This window comes from Buceros rhinoceros, unplaced genomic scaffold, assembly GCF_000710305.1.
Source record: "Buceros rhinoceros silvestris isolate BGI_N320 unplaced genomic scaffold, ASM71030v1 scaffold18716, whole genome shotgun sequence".
Taxonomy (NCBI): domain Eukaryota; kingdom Metazoa; phylum Chordata; class Aves; order Bucerotiformes; family Bucerotidae; genus Buceros; species Buceros rhinoceros.
Window position 1 is genome coordinate 28,417 of NW_010418311.1, and position 18,019 is coordinate 46,435.

General features: G+C 41.0%; 1 protein-coding gene across 1 annotated transcript in view; it reads right to left on the reverse strand.

The window, feature by feature from the left end:
• The window catches only part of LOC104495526 (contactin-associated protein-like 5), a gene marked incomplete at both ends in the record, with an annotated part of 47,803 nt that overhangs the window by 20,554 nt on the left and 9,230 nt on the right, over positions 1 to 18,019 (reverse strand). Inside the window, 3 exons of the mRNA XM_010138502.1 lie at positions 1,202 to 1,466; positions 13,089 to 13,229; positions 16,517 to 16,701. Of these exons, the coding sequence (XP_010136804.1) occupies positions 1,202 to 1,466; positions 13,089 to 13,229; positions 16,517 to 16,701 (591 nt within the window). The remainder of the gene's footprint in view (positions 1 to 1,201; positions 1,467 to 13,088; positions 13,230 to 16,516; positions 16,702 to 18,019) is intronic.

An 18,019-nucleotide genomic window follows, 5' to 3' on the forward strand; every position in this document is an offset into this window, starting at 1 on the left:
ACTACATAAAAGCAAATACACCCAACCAAATATTGACATTGTCTCAGCTTTGTCAACAATTTAATTAGGACTGCAATAAAGGCTGGAAACTCCGTTTTCAGTGTTCAATCGCAGCAAGCTAAGGCTGTACCAATCTACATGATAAGAATAGATGCGGGGCTGCCTCATTTTCTATCATAAAGGGGAAAGAAACATGTATACAGAACAGCTCTGCTTTGACAGCTTTGTCAGATTTTATCTCTGCTTCTTTCAATAGACACATCTGTCCTCTTTTAGTCTGTACTGGAATATTTTAATATTACATATTTTTAAACAGCTGCTCTTTTAAAGAAAACACTATTATTATTATTTAGTTCCAGCTGAGTTCCATCAGTCTATTACTCATCCGTCTTTGGAAACTGGGTATTAAACCTACACAGAAAATTAATTTTCCAGTTTCCCACTCAGTATGGCTGAGGCAAGGGAAACCCTGGGCTAAGAACATTTCTGTTTGGGATGCCAGCATGGCTTATATATAGGTCACACAGGGATGGCAGATGGACCACTCTGGTCCTGCCTCTGCTGTGCAGTCTAAAATTGTTCCCCTGTTGTCTCTGGAAGCCAATATGTAGCTGTTCTGGTAAAGTGTTTACAAGCAATTTCCCCTGAATTTCAAGTCAGACAGACAACCCCATTCCACCCTCTTGCATCCCAGCAGCTGCACAACTAGCTAAGGAGGCCAATGAGGGAGTGTGAGGACAGGAAGTCCATGGTCAGTCTCTCTTCTGAGTGTAGCATAAAGGGAGAGTATAAAGCTACAGTCAGAGGAAGAAATTCAGCTCTGAGGTTGCCCTGACTTGTGCTGGGGAATGATGCAGCAGCTGAGCTGCCTCCCAGCCGGTTTCTGCACAGTTGGAGGGTAGGAAACAGGAAGGTCTTCATGTGACTTGACAGTCACAGAAAATTTAGCATGACTGTTTAAGGACACAGAGGCTGAGCTAATTGTCAGGTAGATTGAGTCTGGGGATCTTGGTATATCAACCTTCCATGTTTAGACCTACCTCAAACCACACAGAGTGGTTCTAAATACGGAGAGCAAAGAGAAAATTTGAAGAGAGAAAGGAAGATTGGGGGCTTCTTTATTCCACTACTCTTTCACCCTGTGGGGTTGGACCTTTGCATTGTAAAGAGACACAGGTGAGGGTAAACAAAAATTAAGTACCTTCGCTGATTTCTACTGGGCTCTCTGCCTCTTTCTGTATAAGTAGAGTCAGTCTCCCACCCCGAAGATAAACCAAGAGAGGTCCCGAATTTTCAGACAACTCCGTGAACAGAAGTAAGCCATCTTTATTCCATGTTCGAAACTGGAAGCTGACTGACAAACCATCAATTTGAGGAGTGCCGGGCAGTAGCAAGTAGCTTCGATTGGTGCTGATAAAGGTGATAGGAACAATTTGTGGTTCTGAGCAAGAAAATGTCACATTCCCCTGCAAACAATAAAAATCAAATGTAATCAACGTGACAATTTTTTTTTGGTCATCCCAAACCATCCACAGTTAGGATAAGCTCATTAAATTTCTAAAGGTCTTCAAGGATGAAATAGGTATCGCTGTTCAGACACAGATCTTTGGAACTCAGTAGGAAACATACCTGTCCATTCTGGAAAACACAACAGACTTCAAAATTTTACTTTCATCCAAAATGGAGGGGATGAAAAAAAATCAAAACCTCAGTTCTTAGAAGGATCTAAACATATGCAAACGTCCCATATCAAGACCATGCCTGGGTGCAGAAGGGCTTATTTGCTAGCCCAGAAAGACCATCTCCACATGGCTACATCTGCTTTGTCTTCCCCAGCACCCCCAATTCCAAGCTCGAGTTTAGCTTTGTGTCAAGAAAATCAAACTCATTTGCACCTATGCTGATTTCAAGAACTGACAACAAAGGAATAGCAAGTCTGCTTGCACTTTCATGTGCTGCGGCATGTGATACAAATGCCCTGCATTGGCCCTGCACTAATGGGATCACAGAGATGTGAACAGGACAAGCTGCAATTTAAAAAAATGAAGCATCCTCCAATGCACAGGGAACCTACCAAGCAGACTAGATTTATACTAAATCTAAGCCCAAATACAGCCATTAACAACAGTACTTTTTGTGCCCACTTACACCAGTGCTACATAACCTTAAAAGTAAAAACTCCCTTATCTACTTGAATCTGCTACATGGAACAAAACATGAGGCAAACTTCCTGCACTTATTTCAAATATTCAATGTATAACTAGCAGTAGCAGTACTGTTTATGTTTTCTTTTACCCACAGTGACACAGCCCTGTGCTACTATAAATAGTACAAGTCCACTTAATAATAATAACACAAAGAATTAAAAATAATGATTTTGAAATTATTCCAAAATTCATAAGGATACTCGAAGACAAAATAACTTGAATGCAGTGCTTACAGTGGGATGAAACAATAAGGACATTCCCTGGCCAGTGCTAGGTTCCATGGTTTCCATGAGCCATTTTGAAGAATTATTAAAACATTACATACACAGCAGTGTGGTGAAATCCCACACCATTTTAATGCAAAACTTAGTTGATTACCTCACCCATCCAGCCCTGAAATCCATGGTGCTATTTGCCCAGAAGAGCAGCACACTTACTCAAAGCAGTCAGCAACATCTGTACCAGTATGAATCACTGTAGTTCAGATAAGTGACTCCACCATTTTGATCAGCTGTTGTAGATTACCTAACCAGGTCATTCAAGCCATATAATAAAACCCTAACACTACAGAAACCAGGATGCATTTAAGAAATCACATCTTTCAGAGCCATGTCTTTCAAATCCGCTTCAGGAGACTGTTGCAGCCAGCTTGCTTTACACTAGGTGGCCTTGTAAAATATCAACTGGAATCTGATAAAACCATTGAAATAAAAGGCTTTCTCCATGGTACCACTTCTCATCAGAGCTGGTACCTCGCTCTAACAGGATAATTATAATGAACAGCACTTGATAGATGTGTAGGAAGTGGCACAGCGCTTGGGGAATTCCTCTCAGAAATATCAGACAGCTGATGGAACTGTTACCTACCACTTTTAAAATAGAGACTAGAAAGGCATTTGAAACGGAAAATAAAGTGCCAAAAAGAGACAGAGTTATTACTGGATGAAACAATCCTTTATATATGCATATCTATATGTATCTCAAGGTATTTACGTGCTCCCTGTCCTGTTAGGTGCAGAACACATCATACCAGATTTAGCAATAGCAAATGGTATCCATGGATATCATGTTAGAATGAGTTTTGAGATATACTTCAAAGCTTATCCAAACTCACCTGAACATTAGTCAGGTAGGAAGTAGGATGGAAATTTTATCTCAACCTTCAAGAAGTTTCTATTGTCTGCTGGTTTTTGCCTGCGTAAGAGATGTCACAGGCTTGTTGTTGTTTTTGTTATTTTTCCACCTCCATTTACAATCGAATTCATGACAAATTACAGAAAACAGTCAACTGCAGTGATATAAACAAGGTTAACTTTCTCTTGAGCTTTTTAAAGGTTTAGACATTTAAAAAGCCAATGACAAATCTTTGGATTTTAGACATTTACAGCGATTCAAGTAACTCCACAGAAAGTAGTAAGTCATTTACAGATCTTGTACACACATAACACCAGAGCGTGGAGAGAAGTTCAAATGTTATTTGAGTCTGTACTCAAGCATCTAATTCGCTTTACTGGCACTGGGAGGCTGTAACAAAATACAAGACTGTAGAGGGGAGGATTTGCAACATTTGGATAGGATTTTTGCCTCAAAGCTCTTTGCAGATTTTACCTACCAGCAGAACAAGCTATGCCTAGACTGACCTAATGGTGCCAGAGAAGGGAATGCTAAGATGAAAAAAAGCATGTTTGCAATGCACTACAAACTTTCAGATGACCTTAAAATAAGTGAGTGAAGACCATTCATAGTCAATGTGCTTCAAGCTCTTTGCAGCAGCATCATAGCAAAATATCCCTGATACATACGCATGGGCCCAAGTATAAGGACAAATTTCTGTCTGCTTCTGATATGAGGTTCTCAGCACGTGCAGCTAATCCTAAACTCATGGATTGTTGTGATCCCTTGAAAAATTTTGCAAAACTCTATAGTCATTCACACTAGCTAGCAATGCGTGCCACCTGGGATCCATAGAGAAGTCTTGTGTCGGGTCAGGTGCAGCAAAGAATGCTGACTGACCCCATGGCCAATGCTGGGACATAGGGGCAGGATCTACACATCTCCTTCCACACTTAAACTGGTGAGACTTCAAGCTCCATTGACTAGCTAAAGCAGAGGTGTGACACCACCTGTCACAAGAATAGGCAGGTGGGAACGTATAAAGGCAGTGCTGCAATATTCTGTGTTCATGGGATTAAAGGTACTTTTCAGGATAGAAAAGAGGCACGTTTGCCTTTTTGGAGGTTCTTTTTTGTTACTCTTATTCAAGAATTGAGACCTCCATGATGTAAGTGCCATAACTAATTTTAATCTGAGCTAAAAAAGTAGCCAGGACATTCAAGAAAAAACATTAAATAAAGTGATTGATGCCATGGGAGCTTAAATCAGTTCAACTGACTCATTTAGAAGGGAAACACCTTCTTAAAGCAGCATTCTAGAACAAAAACAAATGATGTAGTTAATACACACCAACAATAGCTTCTGACATCCTTACGCTGACCAAAGATGTCTACCTTCCTAGAGACAATAACATGAAATTTTGAAAAAGAAATACATAGCAGTTACTGTGAAAAACATTTGTCCACTGAAGTGGGATAGCTTCCCATTACAAAACCAGCTAAATTTGCCCCAGATAGTTTTCTCAAATTATACCACCAGGTCTAAGTCAGAAAAGTAACCAGCTCCCCCTAAACCTGCGCCTGATCAGGAGCGTTTTGCTTTACCTGGCAAAAGAGTTCTGGAACTCTCCAGGGTACATGCAAGACCTCTGGCAGACACTTGATTTCATAATTGACCCCAGGTAATCTGAAAAATAAAAGCTCATTGGCTAGCAAATGGGATAAGAAAAGTCTAATCCCTAGAGAAAATAAAGGAGATGCTCAGGTCTACTCAGCTGTTGGAAGCTCCAGCTATCATGTGATGTTTGAGAATTCCGTTGAATCCATCATCTCCAGACTGATTAATTACTCCCCTAATAAGCAGTGAAATCTTTACAAAAGAGTTCTTATTGTTCTTATAAGAGAAACCTTCTGAACCTAGAAATGAAATGGAGATATTTGCAATTTGTTCACTGGCTGCCATGACATTTGTCTCAAGACAAGACTAGATTTCTGCAGGCACAGTACAGCTGCAGAGATGGTTCTTGTTCAAGTAAGATGTTGAATGAAGAGGTGACAGCACATTACAGCATTTTAAGGACGAATCAGAGCCTTTCCTGTGAAGAGAAGGGAAAAAAATGGTTGCTAAGAGAAGAGGATAAAAGTGGATTACATAGAAGATCCTCTGAGCCATAAGCCTCATCCAAAACTGTCTGGAGTCTTTCCAGCGACTTTTGCAGGACTTCAGTAAAACCTGTGTAACTTTAATGAATCATTTCAGTCTTTTCTGGCCTATCTTCATGCAGCATTGTGGACTGTTAAATGAAGAGAGAAGACTGCTACTCCACCACGGTCAGGGCAATTGGTAACAAGTTCCTCGTACATCCCTCTTGTTCTCACAGAATACTAATCAAAAGTAGTATGTCCTTGGGAAATTATTCAAACTGACAGCTGAACTGAAATCCTCAAAATTTAGCCTACCAAAGGACACAGGCCAAAATCACAGCTTGAAGAGGAAGAACAGTAAATGAGTATTTCTGAGCTCTCATTCTACCTGCAGCTTAGAGAATTAAATGGGCATGCACTTACCTCATTAATCACTCCACGGATACTATCCAATAAAAAGGATATCTTGTTTTTCTGTCGAGGATTAGAAAGGAAGGTTTCATATGACAGGTAATGGGACTAAAATCCCCGGGCTGGCTCAGATACAAATGTGGATAAACCGGTAAGAATACCTCCAGTCTGGAAACTAGAGGACTATTTCTAGCCATGAAGAGACTGAGGTTGTGCATGAATTTGCAAAGAGACTAACAGAAGAAAAAGGTGACCTCTGAAGCAGTTTTAAAAAGATAAAAGACTGTCATTCAACTCTGAGCAACCGGATTTTAAGAATGGGGGAGGCCACTTCAAACCCTGTTTTTAAATTAACTGTCTCAAGCAGAACAGATGTCAGGAGAACCACACAGATTTCAAGTACTTCTCGAACTAAGACATTGCTGAGCACTGAACAAAAAGCAGCTCCAGCCTTCTGAAATACTGGTGCAAACTGTCTTCAAACAGGATGTGGAGCACCAAGACATATGGTGTTAAACTTGAGTTAGGACTAGAACACTGACTGAGCTAGTCCATTCCAAGGGCAGGGATCATACTTTAAGAGAAGTTCCTATATTGAGGCGGGTTTCTCTTTCTCTGAGCAAAATTTCATGATGGAAATCTGACAACTTTGCTGATCCAGGTTTCACTGAATGTAGCATATCCTTGTGATAGCGAACTCCCTACCTTCACTCCCTCTAGGTATCAAGTATGTGAATAAAATGCTAATTGGTTATCACATAGACTTAAGTTGTTTACATTAAGATAATGTTCCTACGTGGAAAAAGTAGCATTTGACAAAAAAGCAAGCTTCAAAAGAATTGAAACATTGTGACCATGACAGAATCAGAGATGAGATGCTTGGCTAGACATTTCTGGATGTTCTCTATCTCAGACTCCTAAATCATGTCACTGGCCAGAAGTGAAACAAAGAATTTTATCCATTTTATGCCCACAGTAACTGTACATTATTGTTTCATTATATGATACGATAGCTAAGATTTGCTGACAAAAGATGGGAGCAAATATAGAGGTAATTTGGAAAAATTGTACATCACTTCACTCAGAGAGAAAGAAAAAGGAAAAAAGAGCACAGGATGAGCTGTGAAACAATATAGACCACTTAATATTTTCCCTTGGTAGTGAGTTCACCTTGGCTGAATGCCAGGTGCCCATCAAGCTGCTCTATCATTTTCCTGCTCGGTGTGAGGCAGGGCTTGGTGGTGGAAATAACATGGCAAAAACCTTGTGGGTCAAGATAAACTATGTTTAATAAAGCAAAAGCACAGGTGTGTAGAAGAAGAAAAAACCCAAAAGATTTATTCTTCATTTCCCAGGTGGGAAGTAGGTGATGTCCAGCCACTTCCCAGGAAGTATGGCTTCAGTACACGTACCAGTTGCTCCAGAAGACAAATGTTGCAATAAGAAATGTCCCCTCCTCCTCCTTTCTCTTAGCTTGTATTGCTGAGCAGATGTCACACAGTACGGAATATCCTTCTTGATTGGGTAGCTGTCCTGGCTATGCCCCCTCCCAAGATCTTGCCCACCCCCAGCCTACTGGTGAGGGGAAAGTAAATGTCAGCAGGACAGCCTTGATGCTGGGTGAGCAGTGCTCAGCAGCAGCCAAAACACCTTTCTGTTACCAAAACAAAGCACAGCACTATGAGGGCTGCTATGGGGAAAATCATCTCCATCTCAGCCAGACTCAACACACCCTGCTTTGAACAAGCAGGAGTGAAGCCAGCCTTTCGTACTGACATCGCCAGAGGTGAACGAGATCGAAGTCTTAAATCAAACCAGCAAATTAGCATAATTCAAGCCCCATTTTTGTTCCAGTTCAAGGTAAACTGATACCCAGTTTATTAGGTTTTATTACTTGGAAATAAACACAACAGCAAGGAGATTTCTTTTTTAATTATTATCATGAAAATAGAGCCACATCTACCTTAAAATAGTGAAGTGCATAGAATGCAATTCTTAACAGCTATATTTTTTTGAAGTATTAGTTTTCTTTAATAGATTTTCCTCTCTTAAATTCTAATCTGTGCATCATAGCACAACACCAGCCTAAATGGTTGGTAGGAACTGCACACACTCCAGGATCTTGATTGTGATGGGGTAAGCTTGGCCCTTTCTGTCCGGCCGAGCAGTTGAGTACCAAGCAGTTTCCAAGGCTTTAGCAATTGAAACAAGTCCTTAAAAAAAAGACATTCAAGCCTGGGCTTTACAGCAAATTACATTCTTCCCCATTTTCTTATCCCCTGCTAACTCCTGTGACAATAATTAGCCATCTCTTTTGCTCTTCTATAGGGACTAACAGCCTTATCACCTCGCCCCTTGAAATACCTTCCTCTACTCAGCAGGTACTAACTGCCCTATTCACTCAACTGACTGTCTAGATAATGTAATAAATTAAACTCTGAACAATTGTTTCTAACTTGTAATTTGCTGAAGGCTGATGCCTCTCAAAAAGGCCTAGTTTGCTCAAAAATGTGTCATTTTTTTTCTGCATACATCAATTAGTCTGGCTATATTCTTTTTATAACTCTCCCCAAAAAGATTTCCTTCAATTGTGGTCAGCACAAATATAGAACTCCTAAAACAAAGGAAATTTTATATCAAGAAAAGGAGGGTTTATTATTGCAGCTACATGCTGGATTAAATATTAACAGATTGAAAGTCTTTAGAGTTGTGGACAAAGCCAACTGAAATCAATGGGAAAACTGTTATTTAAATAGACTTTATTTCAAGACCTTGGCTGAGGTGACACACTGATTTCTTTCAAAACAATCCTGTAATACCATTCACCAAAAATAAAATGGGACCTTAAAATGAATGCTATGTATATAGACTTTCTTACTATTCCACTCTGCAGGTAGGATGCAAAGGAGACTCATCTGGAGACCCAGAGAGCAAACAGGAAGGTAGAAGAAACCATAAAAGGCTATTTTTACAGGAATAAAATATTTCTGGAATCTGAGTTCACCTGCCTTATCTAAAGAACAGCTGTATCCTTTTAGTATGTGTGTATGACTCACGCTTTCATTAAATAATTGCATATTTTTTTTTAATACATTCAACTCAGTCCTATGGGAAGTTGTGAAAAACGTCACTAAATAGTTTCAACATTATTTATTTATGCTTCCTATAGTCTGACTGCAGTGCAGAAACTGATGAAAATTAAATAACAATAACAAAACATACATTTAACTCCTAGTTTCCCAAACCCTAGTAGGGGCCTTCTCAGATCACCAGTCTGATATTCACAGACATATCAACACTGCAATAGCACTTTGGTAGAACCAGACATGTGCAGCAAGTAAATTCTTCTCAAGATGAAGGTATCTCAAATCAGCTTAATAAAATAGTATGTTTGGATTCTCTATAGAGGGAATGAATTATCAGTTTACATTCTCCTGTCAGTAGGTATCTTTCTTCCCTCTTTGATGCTGGCAATTGGTTATTTCCCTGAGGCACTATAGTGATGCATTTATGTGTCACCACATCCTTTGCTGTGCTGAATTGTCACTGCCAGGCTCAACATGGCAGCCCAACGTAGAAATTCAAGCATATCTAAGGGCTGACAACTCCTGCTTTACAAATATCCTGCACTCCTCTCAAGTTAGCTCAGGGTTTGTTCTGCTAACTAAAAATACAACTCCAATTCCTATTAGCTGAAGGTAACAAAAGGGAAAAGGGATAGGGTTTTCCTCAGTTTTAGTAGAGCATGTAGGGTGCACAACTGAGAATATCACACATAGCATCTTTTCATGACCTCTTCATTTCTTTTCTTCAGCTAGACATCTTCTTACCTTGGCATCACAAACCAGTGACACACAGGAAGACGTCAGACCCTAAACAAAGGTCACATTAGAGTGGTTTCTAAAGGTGCAACCTGAAACTAGCAGTAGGCAACCACTGATGGCAAGATTACTCTAGCTACTTTCAGGATGCTGTAACTATTTTTTCTCTAAACGTACAGAACCTATGTAGCAGTTTGTATTTAGCAATTCTCAATGAACTTTTCTTCTTAGAACTTGTCTCATCCCCTCCTGCATCTACATACACTCTTAACAAGCACAAAATGCCTCAACAAGGATTTCACCATCCCAGATATCAACAGGTCAGATATCCTTCTGTAAAGGACAATTGCCCTTCTGCTTCTTGTAAACACAGCTCCTAGAAGCATGTTTTCCTGCCCATAACCACATGCCCAATGAGCGCAAGTAACTGCTGTCCCATTTCTCATGATGGGCAATCTGCACTCCTTTTGTGCTGAGAAGACAGTGAGTGAATAGGGCAAACCTTTAGATTATCTTTGAAAAGCATTTATTGAGGGTCCAGCCTTACGACCTATGACAGTCGTCATTACAGAAATTTGACTTCTCATAACCTCTTGCAATTAAATCCAGTAATCCCTTTGGAGAGCAAATAAAAGATCCCCTATCATTTCTCTACATCCAACGACCTAGAGGAGGAAAAAAACCCAAACCCAAAACCCGAACAAAAACCCTACAACATGCCATCAGGTTAGAGGAGACCCGGAGAGAAGACAGATAGCCTGTCCAAATAGATAGGGCTGCCATGTAGAGAGGTTAAGTATCAGGCAATATAAAAATGGAATTCTGAAGGCAAGTTCCAGTTCAAAGAGACAGGCTGCCTCGTTATCTTGAGATGTCTTCTCAAGTGGATTTATTGCGCGTCTGACAACCGCAAATGAGTTACAGAAAAGAACAGGCAGAATGATAATCATAGCCACCACCAAGAGTACGCTACATAACACAGGACTCTGCTATCGACAACCTGTATTTTCTTCCTCTGCCTTCAAATGTAGCTGATTTGGAACCATCATTTCTACGGATGAGGAACTACTTCATAAAAGGAAATCTATACCTCCAAAGCTATCGTATCATTCTCCTGCTTGTGTGAAAGATGTCAACAACAAAAAAAACCCCAAAGTTGATGGGTATGGCAGCCCACAAGTTTGGCTCCAAGACTGTGCCAATGTTCACAAAGGCACAGAAAATGAGTGCTGGAAGACTGCCCCCCTTCCGGAGGCAAAACCTAATGTCTCTGAGCAGTAATGGCTTTCTAATCCCAAACCGGCCAGTTTGTCCTCAAATACTCCCTTTTTTTTTAAGAGACAAAGGTATTTTGCAGACTAACAATGCAGAACCACTTTCAGTGATATCTAGCTTGTGGGGAGAGAACACATGTACAAAACATGATGTTGGAAAAGGTGATTCTAAGTCCCTGATATATTTATTCATTCTTCTGTGCTGTTCCTTTCATCTTGTTTTCTCTCCAGACAATCTTAGCAACTACAAAGATGTGAAGCAGAGAAGCTTGAGGCTCCCTGGGGATATAGATTGTTGCTTAAAAACCTGAATGAACTTTGAGTAAAAGCATTTAGTGCAGAGGAAGTCTGGCAGGCAAAAGACTGCATTTAGCAAGAACACGTTATTTTAATTTGAGTAAGTAAATTGCTAAGGAGTGGGGAAGAGTAGGAAGATGGAAGAGGGAGATCAGCCTGTGAAAGCTGGAAGTACCTGAGGACTTGCTACAGGAGATAAATAGCTGTGATGAAAAGCATGTTAGAAAACAACAGATTTAGAGGGATTCTTTCCTATATAAGGGTGTTCATCTAAGATTATGAGCCACCGTGAGCATGGCAACCTTTCCATGCACTTTGCATACAAAAATGTCACAGGCACAGCAGCTCATAAATCTTGCAAAATGCAGTAGAGCAGCCAGGCTTTGAAAACTATGGCATTAAATTATCACTTCTGTAAGGGAGATTGAAAGATGCGGATGCATCCCTGCAACCTCAAATTAATGAGAAGCAGGATTTCTAGCCCTCCAGTCTAGTATTGGCTGAATCAAGTATTGTGATAACAGAGTTTCATTGCTTGGGGCCACGTTATGCCCAGACAATACTTTCCCCCTTTAGGAAGGCCTTCCCATCAGCCAGCTGGCAAAACAACCAGCTGTTTAACGACCTAAGAAGCAGACCAGGGCTCTTTGCTCCCCTTATAAAGTAAACTGAGGGGAAGAGCAATTTAACAGAGTTCATAAGATTTGTGCCTTAGAGTCCTGTGTCAAAGTAATCAAACTTGAGGTTATTAAAACAGAGTCTCTCAGTCCCAGGCTAGAGGAGCATCCTGGAGGCAGTCTTGACTGTCAGCAACACATTGCAGGGGTTCTCACCCATCACCTTTCCATTTTCCATTTCCCTGTACATTCAAGTCTTAGCCTCGGCAGGGAAAGTGAGGAAAGGAAGAACTTCTAGTGGTCTTCTGGCTTGCATTCTTGTAGCTTCAGTCTGTTTACAGACATTACTACAAACTAGAAGATGTCATGTGAGACAGAAGCAGCTTCACCTCCATATTCTCCAAAGGCCTAGTATCAGCCAAAAGGCATATATCAAAGCATGGTGCAGCAGTGAGGCACAAGCTAAACAAAGAGCTGAATTATTTATTTACAATTTGTCAAGGCTGCATAGGAGAGTACTGCTCCCTCCTCTTATGAAATAAAATATTCTTTATTTTGCTCATGAGGTATTTAAATATATCTGTAATTTTGGACATTATTAGATATGAAGTTATGCTTATGTTTTACGTTAGCAGGCTCTGTAAGACCGTAGTTCCTTTAGATTTACCCCTACGATCCCACATTTAGAGACACTAGTACCAGATCAATTCTCAGAACCACCAATACACTGAACATAAGGGGCAGTACAAAGGAGAATATTTCCAATAATAAAAGAAGCATTTATTCTTCCCTATAATACCAACCCAAATAACAAAATAAATTTTGCTGCTACTGTACTCCATAGCAGCGATGGAGAATGGTTCAGAAAATAAGATTTTATATGAGCTAACCAGAAAAAAGTGTCCGACTTCTATCATGACATCAAAAAGACACATTTTAATCTTGGAAAAGGTTCTAAAAATTTTCTCCAAAGAAATGCTAATACACCTGGAAAGTCAGAGAAATGTATTAATTTCCACATGTGTCTTTCAATAACCCTCACCACAACAGTCAGCGCAGGCTGGTGTCAGCCTCAGTAATATCATTTTAACAAGCTAATTATGCCCATAGCTGTCTAAATCTGAACTCCACTCATTCAGTGCAGCTGGCAGCACCAACAACATGGAAGTAAAGAAGGAAAGCATACATTATTGTCTCTTACCACAGTATAGATCTGAGGTTTGCGCCTTTTTGCCAGGTCAATTACATTGACTCCGTTGTAATAGAGGTTCTCAATGCACCCGTGGAAATTTTTCCTCTGAAATGTTCCTGGTTTCCCTGGGACAGGAATCCCTCCAAAACTGAGCTTTTGGAAAAAGAGCAAAAACAGTATTTAGTCATCGCCCTAAGAGCCACAGGACAGAGTCTCACTTCATGCAGCCAGCTGGGGTAGTGTCTAAGAACTGAGTCACATCAACAGCATCACCTCAGAGCACAAGGCAGGGCTTGGCTGCCCAGCAGGGGAATTACAGGCCAGAGCTGCTGGAGAGACACTGCTACGGCACACAGCTCACTAGTTTGGAAACAGCTTTCAAAATACCTCGACACACCATTTCACCAACCTAGTACTACCAACCCCAATCCAGCAACACTCAACACAAAGGTAATGTTCAAATGGTCTCCAGCCTGGAGCCCCCTTTCTGGGGGCTGCCAATCAGCAGCTGACCAAGGCGGCCAGGAACCGCCAAACAATGAGGGAATAAACTCTTCCTGCACTGGGTTTGCCTGTGAGCTGGAGACAACCCTTTCCACCAAGCACAAATCTGAACAGTTCTGGTGTCAGCCAGTGGAGGGTACTGTCACACACACAAACTACCCCTTTTGTACCTGTGATCGTCTTCCCTAGATTTTAGTCTGGTTCGGTCTTTACAATACTCGCACATGGTATTTCAGACTGAGAAGTGCAGTGGAAATGTTCTGCAAGTTAACATTTATACAAAACTTATGCTGTTTTCTAAGTACTGGAAGATGTTAGTACTGTGCAGATTACAACTCACCACTTAATTGGAGGACAAAGAGCCCTAGGAAAATAAAGCTTCCAAAATCCTTGGAGCATAATTACTTTAAATTCCTAAGAAAAGACAGAAAGAAAAAAAAAAAAAAAAAAAAAAAAAAAAAAAAAAAAAAAAACCACCCACAAGCAAAAAAACTTCTGATAATCCTATTTTCATTTTTCAGATGTCACAGCTCATTTCTAATTAGCTCCACCGGCATTTTTAGCAAAGTCTCATTGGTGGTACCATTGGGGTTTTAGTCTTTTTTCTCATTGCAGCCAGAAGCATCATAAGTCATATAATGCAGGTGGTGATCCTGGAGCCACCACACTTCACAGAGGTTGCAGTGCATCAGTAGCAGTGCTGCAGCCCTGCTGTATCCACTGCAGCAAGGACATGCTCTGCTCTGCAGCCCTGCCGACCCACTGACAGCTGCTGTCACAGCTCCTAATGGCTTGCCTCAGCTCTTTATTACAAAAATAAAAGCAGATTTGGGGGTTATTCTTCCTCCCACTCCACCTAACAAGCTGGGATATGTAACAAATGGATACCTTGAAAGCACCTCTTTGAAAACAAGTCCTTAATGAACTTGCACCTCAGTTGTATTAATTGATCACTTCACAGAAGTAAAGAATGAACAGACTACTACTTTACACCACTTGCAGGTTTGTTATTGACACAAGGGCTTAAGTGGTAGCGAAGTTTTTTTTTCCAGTGAGAATCATTAGTTCTTCCTTAAAACACCAGACCTTCCTTCTTTCATGTTCTATTCTTTGTCTCCTGCTTAGTGACTCTGTACTGAGTTTCAAAACCAGAATAAAAATTGGTATCAATTATACCACTGCACTATTAAGAAAACAGGTTCCTTTGTGATTTGTAATAATTTAATTACCAAACTAATGGTTTTATTACCCTCGGCAAGGCCTTAAACCCCTAAAGCGCACTGAGATAAACTTTCGGTAGACTGTATCCCTGTAAGCTTTGACTGAAGGATTGTGTCAGTGCAAATGGAAAGAAAACACATGGTGTGAAAAACTAAGCACCAGGGTCTAGGAATGAGTATCCCAGAGGCCAGTGGTGATGCCGATTTACACCAGCTGAAGATCTTCTCTAGCATGCTCCCTGTTTTGGAACATCAGGAAAAACATGCTGCAAATTACATTGGAGCCTGAGTTTTCCCTAATTGGTATCAACCCTGTAGCAGGAAGCAAGGAATTTTATTACATTGAAATTAGGAAAGCTGATGACTCAATTCTTTGGCTTTTCTCAGCTCCACCTTAAAAGTAGTTACAGATTTGGCTCTTGCTACTTCAGTCTGAAGTTGTTCCAGAATCTCACTGCTCAATTCTGCTTTCCATACTAAATACGCTCATGATTTGGAACAGCAGTGCCAGGGCACAGGTACCACTTTCTCCACCCTGCTTTGTGAAATGCAAAGAAGGGAATTTCAGCCAGAACATGAGAGGAGCAGAGAGCAGACACCTGCCACGGCTGGGCTGTCTGCTTTTGTCCCTTGGGTGCGCTGGGAATTGATCCTTTCCGGAGAAATGAATCCAAAGTGCACAGGGGAAACTTGTGGTCTTTTAAGCAATGAACCATGCCAGCTCAATGCATCCAGACAGGGTGATGGCTCCAACTGTGCAAGCATGACCCTGTGCCTTGTGGGCCAGCCAGAGTGAGTAGACAAGCGCATGGGAATAAAAATGAACATGGGTAATTTGCACAGAGGTGTGCATTTATGGAAGAAACAGATGAGGAACTGCCCTGCATATAGATATGATGATATAAAAGTGTTTTTAAGGTATTTTTTACCAACTACTGCAGCACTGAACTTCTGGAGCAATGGAAACTGCACTCTGCCACATCTTGGCCTCATCACAGGGGAGCACACCAGCCTCAGGTTTTATGGGCATGCAGGATGTTTCCTCTGCTCAGTCCTTCTTTGACTGAGCTGCTTTAGCTCCCTAGACCAGGAGGTACTTTATCACAACCCAGATGTGAAGGGACCTGCGTGAAACGCAGTTGTCTCAGTCGTACTCAGGGTTTTCCATTCCTAGTGAGAAGACAACAGTCTTTACCTGCTCATCTCTATGTGGAGAGGTGTAATTTGAGCAAGTGGTGGCTGGATAGAGGCACGGCTCAGGGCTGGTATCCCCATGGTCATGTCAAACAGATGCAGGAATGATGCCCAATGATCCCATTAAAATTGTATTGGAGTTGATGACACAGCATGTCTCTCTACAGATAAGTATGGTTGCTCCATGCAGATTTAGTAGAACCCAGACTATACCTTTTAGTCTAGCTCTAAGTCTGACATACTTTGAAGAGTAACCATAATCCGATGTAAGCATAATAATCCAGTATAAACATAATCCAATCCCAGAGACTGGCCATTTTCTTAGACTGTCATATACAGAGTTGCACAGAGCCTATGTTTACTATGTTAACTATGAAAGGAGCTCTCTGGGAGGGAAATATTAAATAAAGAAAGGGTCTTTGGTGGAAAGAAACAGCTCATAGGGTGCTTGTTTTCCATCACATTAATTTTTTATCAATTCAGCCTCATCTCCCAGGTTATAACTTAAAGGGCTTCACACACCTCATAATCAATATCCAAGTGATCTGAATCCCCCTTTGTTCGGAAATGCTGGGTGTTCTTGTCCACCGTGAAGTTCACTTGCTTGTTGAAACGCTCTATGAGAACCGAGTGCCAGTGCTGGTCATCCAGGAGGCTGCCCAGGGTGACGGATGTGTGGCTGTTACTGAAGTGCAGGTTGGAGTCCCCTGGAGGTGCAGACACAGAACACACCAAAGTTACTGGAGCTCTGCCCATTAGAAACAGACCTCTATCAAAGCTTGTATTAGATTCTTTGAGCCTCTCATCCATATGTGTACACATACATGCACTCACAATTTTTCTCGCCCGAAATCCTTGAGATAAACCAGGAGCTTTCCTGATGCTGCACCCACACACTGTGGCACACAGGAGATCACTGCTCTGTCTGCACTCTTGGTTCTACTACACGTTTGAGGCACTGGTGTTTTAAGAGCTCCCTTCAGGGTGCACCAGAATCTCCTGTCTATTCACATTAACAGAACATTCCTGACACTTCAGTTTTAATTATGCACTTTTTGTAGCTTAACAAGAAAATTGCACCTGTCCATTTTCAGGGGGGAAAAAAAAGGCCATAAGTCAGCAAAAGAACATGGATGCAAGTGTTTTGTTCATCTCAAAAAGATTCTTAAACCTGGCCTAGATCTCCAAAAGTTTAGATTAAGAGTCATAAAAATATTTAGGCTCTAACCCTGGTGATTTCAATCACAGTTCTGTTTTCCAGCTGGCTACACACCTGAACACTTCAGAGTCTTTCATTTAAAGGGCCTGCGTGTACTTTTTTATATTCCAGCAAAACGGAGTGAACACGTGCTCCTTGCTAAAATCAGGCAAGATGCAAGCAGATTCAAGAATGCAGAAAGAATTATCTATGAATTCTGTTTTAATACCTCCAGTTTGCTCCCACTAGTTTGTGATTTCTTTTAATTGATCAAGTCATAAACAGGGGCCTGAGATACTGCACCACTGCCTGCTTTATCTGCTCTAGAAAAACTTCTTAAAGCATCTACTCTGAGAACTGCTCCTGTTAATGCTATACATTACTAGGTGCTACAGCTCCCATTTTTATTAAAACCAGCCTTGGTGGTCTAAGCACCATGTACATGAAGCAAATGGTTCAGGTAACTTTATTCAAAGTTGTTGAGTATGGCAGTGAAAAACTTTAACCTTAATTCCCTCCTCTCCCTGCCCACACCCTCATGGTAATAGAGGGAGGGGGATTGTTTCAGTTTTCCATCTGGATGGGTCACAGCTTTCAGACTGAGCTCAAAACCCGAACAAGACTAAGGGAAGCTCCTAAGTGCAGGCATGGAAACTTCTTCCCAACTCAAACATCTCAAGATGAGAAACATGAGTCAGCAGGCACTGCTGAGGACAGTACTATGGGTCACCCACAAATGAAGCTAATAAAGATTTTGCAGTAAGGCTGGGAGAGTGGTTACGATCACTCCTACTATAGCAGCTCCTGCCCTTATCAAAGGGCTTTAA